This window comes from Hydra vulgaris, chromosome 14 (genome assembly GCF_038396675.1).
Source record: "Hydra vulgaris chromosome 14, alternate assembly HydraT2T_AEP".
NCBI classification, from domain to species: Eukaryota; Metazoa; Cnidaria; class Hydrozoa; order Anthoathecata; family Hydridae; genus Hydra; species Hydra vulgaris.
Genome location: NC_088933.1, coordinates 4,348,811 through 4,360,721, shown reverse-complemented (window position 1 = coordinate 4,360,721; position 11,911 = coordinate 4,348,811). Strand labels below are relative to the sequence as shown.

General features: G+C 29.3%; 1 protein-coding gene across 1 annotated transcript; it reads right to left on the bottom strand.

The window, feature by feature from the left end:
• Positions 1 to 968: 968 nt before the first annotated feature.
• Positions 969 to 2,984, bottom strand: LOC136090835 (uncharacterized). The gene is made up of 6 exons (XM_065817812.1): positions 2,900 to 2,984; positions 2,614 to 2,805; positions 2,215 to 2,470; positions 1,776 to 1,884; positions 1,431 to 1,586; positions 969 to 1,235 (listed from the first exon to the last, which is right to left on the bottom strand). The coding sequence occupies exons 1-6, from the start codon at positions 2,982 to 2,984 to the stop codon at positions 969 to 971; spliced, it is 1,065 nt and encodes a 354-aa protein (XP_065673884.1).
• Positions 2,985 to 11,911: the final 8,927 nt, after the last annotated feature.

Genomic DNA, 11,911 nt, shown 5'->3' with positions numbered 1-11,911 from the left:
TTACAAAAGTTTGTTCAAAATTCTTTGACTAAATGGTGTTGTAATGTAGCTAGAAACGCCACAAACATGGCTTGCAACAAAATCTAATGTTTTTTTAAGTTTTGCGTCAAATGCAATTTTGTACACCTAGTAGGCTGCAACTAAACTTGTAAGCGCACTTAATACTGTCTTGGATTTTGCTATTACTATATGTCGAGCATTACGTTTATTTCGGCATCATCAACGTTAAAAACATTTGCTTCGCCTGCACATCTGATGGTTATTGATGGAGTGGAAACTTGTGGATTCTGTAATTACAAAATTGTATAAATTATTAAAGTACTAATTTCATTAATAATTATTCATAATAAAATCGTTAGTAATAAAGACTACAAACTTGATATACAACCTTATTTAAAGAAAAGAAGCGATTGATGTCTTCACCAAATACAACTGGTAAAAGAAGAAAAGAAGCCGGTATTCTCTGACCTGATATTATATATGTATACGATAACATGTGCAAAAAAATAGTCTATACTACAAAGAATATATTTATTATATACCTTCAATATCAACATTTGATGATGCACCAATACCATTTAATAAAATATTGACGGTTTGCAAAAACAATATTTTTTTTTATTGAAGGCAACTTTGATTTGCAAATGTCCAAAATTTTGTCTGAACGATTTTGAAAAAACTTCATTATATTAATTTTCAAATCTAAACCAGTGATTCGTTTTGCTTCTTCGAACAACTAAAATGAGAATTAATACCATTTTAGTATTTCTAGTAAAAATATTTGTATATATATAAATATATATATATATATAAATATATATATATATATATATATATATATATATATTATATATATATATATATATATATATATATATATATATATATATATATATATATATATATATACAATGATAATAACATTAGTTGCAATAATTATAATAATTAGGAACTATGCAAAAGGAATGTCAAAAATGAAAAAGTAAACAATAAATGTTTATAGTTTGTTTATTGAAAAACACAAAAATAACCTCAATTTCCATTGTTAAACAAGGAAACCTTTGCAATATGACTTGAGTAGTATTGGTTTTGATAAAAATTCTTCTTGATACATAGGTACGGCTCATTCTATCAGATATAATAGTCGTGTCAGGATATTGTTTACTGTGCTCCTTTAACATTAATATTACATGTTGCTCTACACTTGAAGAATCTTCTAAAGAGTCATTTGAAACCTGCAACATAAATCCGAATATGAAAATTTTTACAAAAAATAATTACAAATTTTATCAAAATAGTACTTGGATATTACCTTCCATTAAAAATTAGCTATTAAAGTTATTTATTGCAATAAATAAAAATATATAAAATAAAGTCAGTCAAATTTGAGTTGGCACAATGCTGGTTTAAAATTAAATAAATTGCAGTACCTCTAGTCTAGTTATCTTTACAGGTTGATTATCATTAATCAGCTGGCTGTGTATCCTTTTGGATGCAAACTTTTTATGAGCTATAACAGACTCATCATTAGAATATTTTGCACGTTCCGATTTAAATTTAGTTCTTAGACTATCCAACCATGTTACCTAAAATAGAGAACTTATATACATATAAATCTTTATATGTATATAAGTTTATGAATTTATATTCATATAAATCATAAAGTTTGCATAGAAAGTAAATATTATACAGTTTTACACCATACATATATGTAAACATTTTTAGAGATAACCTAACAAGATTTAGATTTTATAAGAATTTATTTAAATACTCACATATAACTTCGATGATTTGCCTTTCATAACTATGACACTGTCACATAGATTTGGATATGTTCGTACAATAGCAGAACATACACTATTGTACATCACAGATGATGGGTAGCTAAATAATAAATATATTATTTATTGGTAATTTAATCCCTTCAAAACTTTGTATTTTAAATATATTATTAAATCTCTAATTATATGCCTCAGTAACTATAAATAAATTGAATAGATGTGTTAACAGTTTCAAAACAGTTCAATTCATTCATTCTGTACAGAAGGAATTTAGTTCTGTTAACACAATTACACACTATTCTGTGAGATTCGTTCTCGAAAAAACTAACGCCTGTAAAAGTTCTACCTGGGCCAACAACAAACAATGATGTTAAAATAATGACAATAATGACGATGATTTAACTACATAATAAAAGAAAATTTAAAAACTTACAGATCATATTGTATAAGATCTTCAAATAATATTCTCACAAGAGAATGCTCTGCAAATGGCTCTAATGAAGCCTTGTCCTTTGCTTTTTGTAGGGCTACAGAAATATGTTGGGGAAGAACGGGCATGCTATAGACAAAAGGAAACACACGCAATGTTTTCTCGTTTGTTGTTGATTTAATATCAAGCAATGGCGTTAAACTGTTATCAGACATAACTGCACAAGGTTGGGGCGCAAATTCAGAATTAGTAAAAAAATCTAAAACAATTTACTAAATATAATATGCTTAATTTAAAAAAAGTAATAATTACCAACTATAATGAAGAAATGACTGAATAACTTAGAACATAGGTATACAATGAAATGTTTAAAATTCATAGCAAGTTCATAAAAATATTAACCTATTGAATTTGAACTCCCTTGTTGCTCAGACCTTGAAGTGACAGGTATTTCATGAGTCCAAAGTTGTTCAGCCCCTAGAACAATTAAAATTTCATTTACACAATGCAATAGCACCTCATCGTCGTCTATTTCTGTGCCATCAGAATTCAAAACTATCACAAGAGGGTTGATCAAGTTGAAGTTTTTTTGTGCTGTAAAGAAAAAACAATATTTATATTATTACATAAATCAATAAAATTGCATAATCTTTATTAAATATAACGGTATTGTAAATATAAAAACAACTTTTTGTCTTTAAACTCAACAAATTATCAGCAACAAAAAATTTTTTCTGAACTCTGTCGCTTGTCCAAACTTTGAAGTTATACATTTTTAAGAAATAACTAAACTAAATAAAAAGTAAATAACTTTAATCTAAATTATTAATATGTATGATTTAAAGACTGATGAAATTAATACTTTCCGTATAACAACAACATCAACAACAGATAATCATTTTCATTTACAATCATTACATTAAATAAGATATTTAAAATATATATAAGATATTTTTGCAAATGTTAAAAAAACAATAACACCCAAACAAAAATTAACATATTAATAGTCTAGGGAGTTAGTGGGGTAGGTTAGGAATGAATGTTAAATTAAATAGTTGGGTTGAATTTTAAATATGTATTTATATTCAATATTGTAAAGTATTTTAACTTTTAACCACACTGTTGTGCAAAAATATCATGTTTTCACCATTTACGTTATATGAACTAAGTGGCTGATAATTAATAATAGCTCATGGTGTATAAACAATCCATTCATCACTCTTTTCAGTAATGTAAGCATCAAGATGTAGGTTATAAGTCAAAGAATAATGGAGAATACAACATATAACCCATAGGCCATGCAAATATAAAATGAATTCAATTTCGGAAAACAGTGGAACGCATTCTTCATCAATTACATTATAGACAACAAAGGTTTTTACACGTGATAACGTTCCATTACATTGCAAGCGATTGACAGACAGTATATTCTTTTGATTACTACTTATTTCAATTCCATACATTTGTTTAATTTTTATGCAAAGACTGGTTGGAAAAATTGAATAAGGAAGAAATTGCTGTAAACCGAGAATAACTGGAGAGCTCTGAATCCATTCATTTGCTGGAGACAAAAGAGCACACTTAGCCATCTAGTGTCTCTCAGCAAGAGTTTTAGTAATGTTTCTAAAATTTTTTACACGATGAGCAATTTGTTTAAAATATTGATGTTTTGCTTCAAATCTTAGGCACCAAAGTAATCTAAGAGGACCAAATTGGGAAATCATTCGTGGATAATGAACAAGAAAATGTATCTTGGGTGTAAATGATTTTGGATTTAATCGTGCTAATAACTCATGGTACCTAGCAATAAGGTGGGTGAGTACAGGAATCCACTCTATATCAATAACTGGTGAAAGAATAATTTGGCATATTTTTCTGCATAACAAATGTAGCAACCAATATTCGTTTTCATATGGTACAACTTTTCCAATATATAACGGAAGATGATAAAATAATGACCACCTCTCCACAGCCCTTCCACTGATATGCTTGTTACTTGATACTAAATTAAGTGGAACATTTGAAGGCAATGGTTTATTACAGCGTTCAGTAATCCCATATTTAAAATTTTTTAGTATATTTCTGAGCTCACAGACTGTCAAAAACCTATCTTTAACAAGGCCTTTTATAACAACACTAAAATTAACACTCATAACATAATTTAAGATAGAAAATGGGCATTCTTTTTTAACTCCATACAGAGGCATCAGAGTTGGATCAATCAACACAGAGTTAACATGATAATCATGACTGGTTTTAGTTCTTAAAATACATTGACTTTCAGTTTTAATATTACGAATGTTAATATGTGGTACCATGCAATTTCGATAAAATACGGCCAGACGAGAAACATGCAGAGAACCCACCAATTGTATGTGCAGACAAATTATCACCAGATAATGTAATAATGGAGCCTTTAAGATTGTGTGTTATACCTTCAACATTAATGTTAATACCTTCATTTTGAAGTATCGTTAAATCATTCAACAAAGGTTGTAGAATTAGTGCGTAGCCGTGTTCTTTAATTATACTATACTTTGAAATCAGTGCTAAATGAATGTGGTTCAATGATGACCAATATTTACTCTCAATATTGCCAACAATAAAGTAAAAAACACTTATTTTTTGAGTTCCTTTTCGACTTCCTAGCGGGTTGCATATTTCAAATTCATCACTATAAAAAGGTAGTCTGATAAAATAGTCACAGCAAAAATGTTTTATTCGTGACTGCCATACCAAACCATTGGTATAGTCATGTAGATAATCACTAACATGTTTTTTATGCTGAAAACTACTCCAAACATCTTCACGTTTTAGATAACAAAGTTGCCAATAAAGGAACATAGTGAAATTTAGTATTAGCTTGATTTTTATTTTCTAACGTAACAATAAATCTATTGTCAATTGGTGAGATATTATATTCAATTAGAGGAACATAGTCAAGGTTTAACTTCATATATGATTCGATTAGATGGTCGGTGGATGTTGATTTTAAAATACGTTCATAAAAAGAATCTTCTTCAAGAATTTGTCTATTCACATAATCTAGTTTCCAATCAATTCCACAATGTTTAAGTTTAGATTGCTTTAATACAAGTCAAACAATGTTTGAACTTGCTCGAAAATTTGCTTTGTTACTGATTTTGGAAGCATAAATTTTTCTCTACAATATAGTTTAGTGTGACACAATTGTCTAGAGAAGCATTCACTAAAATCCATAAAACCACGCATTAACGACTCGTCAATATTGAAAAACAGATTTTTTTCACACTCCCTGGCATCATATTGCTCTGTTTTCTAACTGTCCAATATTTCGGAGTCTGTATTTTTAAGTAAATATTCATCAACAGCTATTTTATGGCATTTATTAATGTGCCATTTAAAAGTATTAGCTGTATTATACAAGTATTTACATTCACCAATGCCACACTCTAAATTCATGAATTTATCTTCCGAATGCGAAAGAAGCATATGATTAACTAGATCACGACATGAGAAAAAGTGTTTTCGACAATAAATGACTTTACACATATATATAGACATCTAAATTATTTTTTGACTAAAATTACAAAATAATAAAAGTATACATATATATATATATATATATATATATATATATATATATATATATTATATGAAATATTATATATATATGTATATATTATATGAAATAATATAACTGCTATAGTTTTGATATTAAACTCAATGTATTTACATAAACAGAAAATGTACATTTTTTTAACTGACGTTTTGGCTTGAAACTGGGTTCAATAATTTATAGATATATATATATATATATATATATATATATATATATATATATATATATATATATATATATATATATTTATATATATATATATATATATATATATATATAATATATATATATATATATATATATATATATATATATATATATGTATATATATATATGTATATATATATATATATATATATATATATATATATATATTATATATATATATATATATATATATATATATGTATATATATATATATATATATATATATATATATATATATATATATATATATATATATATATATATATATTATTGAACCCAGTTTTAAGCCAAAACGTCAGTTAAAAAAATGTACATTTTTTGTTTATACAAATACATTGAGTTTAATATCAAAACTATAGCAGTTATAATATTTCATACAAAAGTGGTTTAAATAAAAAAGAGAGATACAATAAAAATATTACTTGAAAAAGAGTATAATAATTTTAAAAAGATTACGTCTGGTCACCCTAATATATATAATATATAGCATACTAAGAATGTCCTCATCCACATATCCTTTTAATGGTTGTGCGCCTGCTCGACGGTGAACAGCTTCTCGTCCGTCAACAGGATGCGCTCCCATCGCTGAGCAGCGGCCCGACGCTTGAGTTGGCGACATCTTAGTCTAGTCAAATTAGGATCCGACCTGGACAAAATTTAGATAAAGATGAATTTGGTATCATTCGGAGCGTAATTTTATCTACTTTAACATATCCAAAATCCATCAAAATCCATTTTGGGCAAAAAAAGTTATGATTATTTTAGCTCACCTCACTTTTTTTCAAATTTATTGAAAATACAAAAAAAAAACATTGTCTCTACTGTCAATAAGTTGTAATAACCTATTAAATAGTAGCTTAGTCTTTATGAAATTTTGCGCAGATATAGCCTAATGTGTAAAAATTTAAAAAAAATGAAATGTGATTCAGAAATCATGTTCTTAAAGGCTGATGTCAGCAGTATTTTACAATAATTTTTTATTTAGGCTAATACTTATACTATGTTAAAACACCTTTACTTAAAAATTTACTAAATAAATAGTTGAAATTGAGACTGAAATAGAAAAACTTATTTATTAGTATAACTATTTTAAAAGACAAACATTTTTGAAATATTTTCTTTCAAATAAATATAATTTTAACTACTTTTGAATAATTTTTCGGGTTTAAATATTAGTGTTTTTCACACTCGACTAATATAATTAGTTATAAAACCAAAAGTCAAACAGTTTTTCAAAAATGTTTCCATCTCCATCTTCACTACTTTCGTATTCATTTTCACTGTCATCTATATTGATGTTATTTTTTGGTGCATTTGTGCACTCCAAACCTTGGCACTGTCCGCAGGCTGTCATGCAATTTATTTCATGACGTCGACAATGGCATTGTTTTCCACATGGTGTTTTAGTATTATTAATTTAGATTCTTAATATTATAAGATGTAACTGCCGCAGTTACATCTTATAATATTAAGAATCTAAATTGGTGCAGGATCCTCAATAAAAAGTACATAAGTTGAAAAGTTAATTAGACTGTTCATTGAAAAATGACTATTTTCAAGAAATCCGCTTTGAAAGTGAAATCGGCATTTGTGGTTTATTTTGCGCTCCAGCATACGTACCTTATCTGTCTTTATAGGTACCAAAACGTCATTTTCTCTTCTCCATCCCTACTTTGTTTCATCCATATTGACTCCCAACCATTGCTAAATTTGTAAATACACTCGAAACGAACGGTACTTGATCGCGCTTTCGGTTGGTGGTAGTCGTTCTGGCTAAATTCTTTTTTCGGAAGTTGCCACCATTCTCATATATTTTTGTTTTCTAAGTTGTGCTAGCGAGACTTGTTTATTTTTTTCACCTATAGTAATAGTTGAGCTAAATTAAACCTCTGCAAAACAATACGGACGTATAGTTATAAAATAAATAATATTATGAATAAATTACAAAAATATGATCATTGTCTTACATACCATACGTGTTAAAAACCACTTGTATTCCAATATTAGCTACCTGATCTTGTGTTGCAAATGGATCTTGGAAAACTGAGCATAAAGATTGAGCGAACTCACTATTTGATTTAATAAACTTCAGTACAGCTATCTGTCCTTGACCAAAAAGCGCAGAGGTAGTATCACATCCACTCCATGCATGGATAAACAACAAACATTTTTTCACGTGATATGATAAACATAATGTAACATTTTTTAAGCTGATTGTTTCCGTATTTTTTTTCATACTTTTTTCAGTTTTGCGGCGGAAAAAAATCTCACACATGGTTTGATCCCACATGTGAACCAACATCACAAGAATGTCTGTATCATCACCTATGATAGGCACACATTTTTCATTTTGTACAAGCTCAATTCTGTTTGTAGCAAGGGTTCTTTCAGCGTCTCCTTCGCATTCCGCTTCAACATGACCTTTTTCTCTTAGCTTCGTTCCCAATGCTTTGATCAAAGCAGTTTTGTTATTGCTGTTGACAGAAATTCAGATTGTTTGCAGTTCACTTGGTTTTTTAGTTAGAATACATTGTTGACAAACTTTCTCTCTCGCCTTTGATGTTCTTGATCTTTGATGGATGATTTGTAACCATCAAAAATAATTAAAGTATGGTTACCATTCTTTTTTGTAATATATGTACAATATTGTTCAATAATGTCTGAATATGTAGCTGTGAGACTCCAAAAAACTCGATGCAGCAAAGCTCCGCCGTCAAGAATATAGGTTGTGTCATTATTCTCTGTTAAAATTGTGGAATCCTTAATGAGTTCTCTACCAAGCTCTGCTTTGTTTGGTTTCCGCTTTAATCCATCTTTGAAGAGAGATGTGGTCCGGGGTGTTAATTCATATTCGAAGCAGTCAGTCAAATCTTCAACCCTCTCAATTTGCATGATTAGTCTTTGGAACAAAACATTCGGATCTACGTGGACTGCATTGCCATTAACTTTAACAGATGGCATCAACTTGGCAAGTGTTTTGACCAGCTTTGAACGCTTGATAATTGCTTGATTGATTGCAATATTATAAAGACTGTTTTGAATCTCTAAACCCACATTTTCTGCTTCAAATCTGATTTCATCCTTCTTATCAGCACATAGGCCAGTAAAAATACATTGAAATCTTGAGTCTTGAAATTCGAAAGGGTTAAACAGGTCGAGCTGCTCCTTTAATGCTTTGAATTCTTTAGTATCTCTTTTTTGCCAAGACTCACTAGATTCACAATGTTGCTGACTACTCTCAAAACGATGCTTTGTCAATGTTGACATGGAATCATGGATTGCTCCGCATTCATGTAAGGTACTGACCCAAAGATTCCTTGTAGACTCTGACATACCCCTTCCTCTGGTTAAACCTCCGCAAGCGTTTAACCATAAAGGCTGATCAAAAGTTACACTTGGAGTAGGTAAATTAATTAATTTTGCTTGGTTTTGTATAAAAACTAGTGTAGAATAAATGCAGTTTTCATCAGATGGGTTTAAGTTAATGATAGGCGCCATAAATATCTCACTTTTTCCGGGATGACATTTACCAATATGATGAAGTTGCATAAATCCACTCCACTGTGCCCGGTTCTCACCAGCCGTTGAAGTGAACGAACTTTGCCAGAAAAGATCAATACCGAGAGACAGTGAAAAGGTCTGTGGTGACTGAAATTCAACAATGGGCTTGAACAATATCTTTGTCAATGCTGCTGTGTCAGGAACGTCATACCTCAAAATCGGAATATTTTTTTTAGAACTTATTTCTGCTGCCTTCAAACCATATCTTATTCTTTTAATTCGATGAAGATTATCCAAAACTTTAGAGTTCATCATTCCAGCAGCGATGATTCCCATCCCATGAAAAGTGTCTTTACCATCTAATGTGAAAATAATATGATCCACATTGTCTGCCACCCACTGAGTAGATAATCCATTCAGCACTCCGTCAACAATGTTCTATATCGTTGTTAGCCCTAACAGTGTGTTTAAAGCGTGTTATTTCTGATGGACTTATGCAAAAGCCCAGTTTAAGTAGCTCATTTGTCAACCACTTTGATGTAAACTTGTGATCTAGTTCTATTCCTACACCAAAAAGCAAATGCAGGACGTAAAATCGCGATCGAATAGCTTTTGTTATAGTTTGACCAATGGAAGATTGTTTTAGTTCGTCAGACGTAATTTGTTTCATGAAAAGGCGAAGCAATTGGCTTAAACTTTTTTTATGATGCTCAATATCGTATTTAGATGGGTAATTCTCTGTGCTGAAATTCAGATTTAAAATTTTTGCCTTTATCAACTTAGTCGCGGCTCAAATGATAACTTCACCTTCGTTTGCATCTTTGTTCTCTGCCTTAGATTTTTTAATAATAAATGTAACCGCATCTTTAAAGCATACTAAATTAGATTTTCCTTCAGTTTAGCTAATAATTATGTCGTCTTTGTATTTTTCTTCTAATTTTCTCTTTAAGTGTTAAGCTCTTTAATTGAATAAATATCTTTGAAATTCGTTAGCTCTTCCATTTTAATGTGCAGGAGCCATTTGACTCTCAAACCAACCACAAAGCCTTTCAAAGTATTCCGCCATTGTTGAATTTTCTTTGCGACCATGCTTTTCTGTTTCAATCAAATTTGACCTGTAAACATATTAGGACTTTCTAGATTTGCATGCTGAACATAAAAAATACACACAACGAATATAAAAATTCAAAACTCGGTCAGAATCGGTTAATATGTTACTTTATTATGGAAAAACTACAAATCACTTTATCATTTGCAATTTTTACTTGTTAATTGCATATAACAACATTTTTGATATATTGCTATAACATAAGAAGATAAATAAATTCAAATATATTGGATTTAAAACCTGTTGGTTGAAACCCTGTTGGTTGAAAATAGGTTATAACATTCAAAGTGGTATATCGCATCAATTGCAACCAGATCATAACAGCAATTCAAACGAGATTTTACTTCAACTGCCCATATATCTTTTCTGTCTTCACAAACCTTAAGCATATTTTGTTTGAATTTTATTGTACGCACCTGTATTACGGCTTTGCGATCACGATGTTTGAATCGGGTAATGCTAGGTTACCACAAATGAAGCAGCATTGCTTCCAGTTGAATATGTCTGTCTAAGTTATAAATTAATTTGTTTACAAAAGAAAAAAAATGTCAAGCTAGTGTTTTTCTTTTTTTAAGAAAGTGGGATGTCGTTATTAAGAGACCGTACAATGAATTTATAAAAAACAGCTAAAAGAACATAATTGAACAAAGTAACTCCTACATTTATAAATATAGTTAATTGTATGGATCACAACATACAAGCACAAGATTGAGTAAATACGAAAATATCTCAGTGAACGCAATTTTTTAATGTTAGGGCTTTCCATTTGACATTTTATTACTTTTCTATTCGGATTTGTAAAATCATGCCTGCATGCCATATGGATAGCAACCGTGTCCCTTTCCTCAAGTTCTTCTTCAAGGTTTTTATCGTTGCGTACTTGTGAATAATGAATTAAGGTATTAATACCATTCCTTCCAACATTAATCGTTTGATTAGCAAAGGTCACCCATACCTTTGCAAAGCAAACAAGTTTCTTTTAATGTGTTCAACATTGTATTTTTAAATTAAGATATATTTAATAATTTATCTAAAATAAAAACATAAAATTTAAAAATAATATTTAACAACATCAACATACAGTTTACCAAGTACACAAAATATATTATTTGAAAAGAAAAATTGGCGCATTTTGAGCATGCTATGCTGGTATTAAAGTAAAAAATGCTGATGTCAGCATTTTATGTATTTATTTTTACATTTTTATAATTTGTAAACTTTAAACTATAATTTTACAAAATATTATATGAATTGCGTCATTTTTCGCTGAATTATCACAACT

Bases quoted from the DNA above. Each gene is read 5' to 3' on its own strand.
- LOC136090835 (XM_065817812.1), bottom strand. From the start codon at position 2,984: ATGTATAACTTCAAAGTTTGGACAAGCGACAGAGTTCAGAAAAAATTT. The intron at 2,806-2,899 runs GTTGTTTTTATA...TTTTCTTTACAG, and splicing joins GTTGAGTTTAAAGACAAAAA to CACAAAAAAACTTCAACTTG. The intron at 1,587-1,775 runs GTGAGTATTTAA...TCTCTATTTTAG, and splicing joins GCAAATCATCGAAGTTATAT to GTAACATGGTTGGATAGTCT.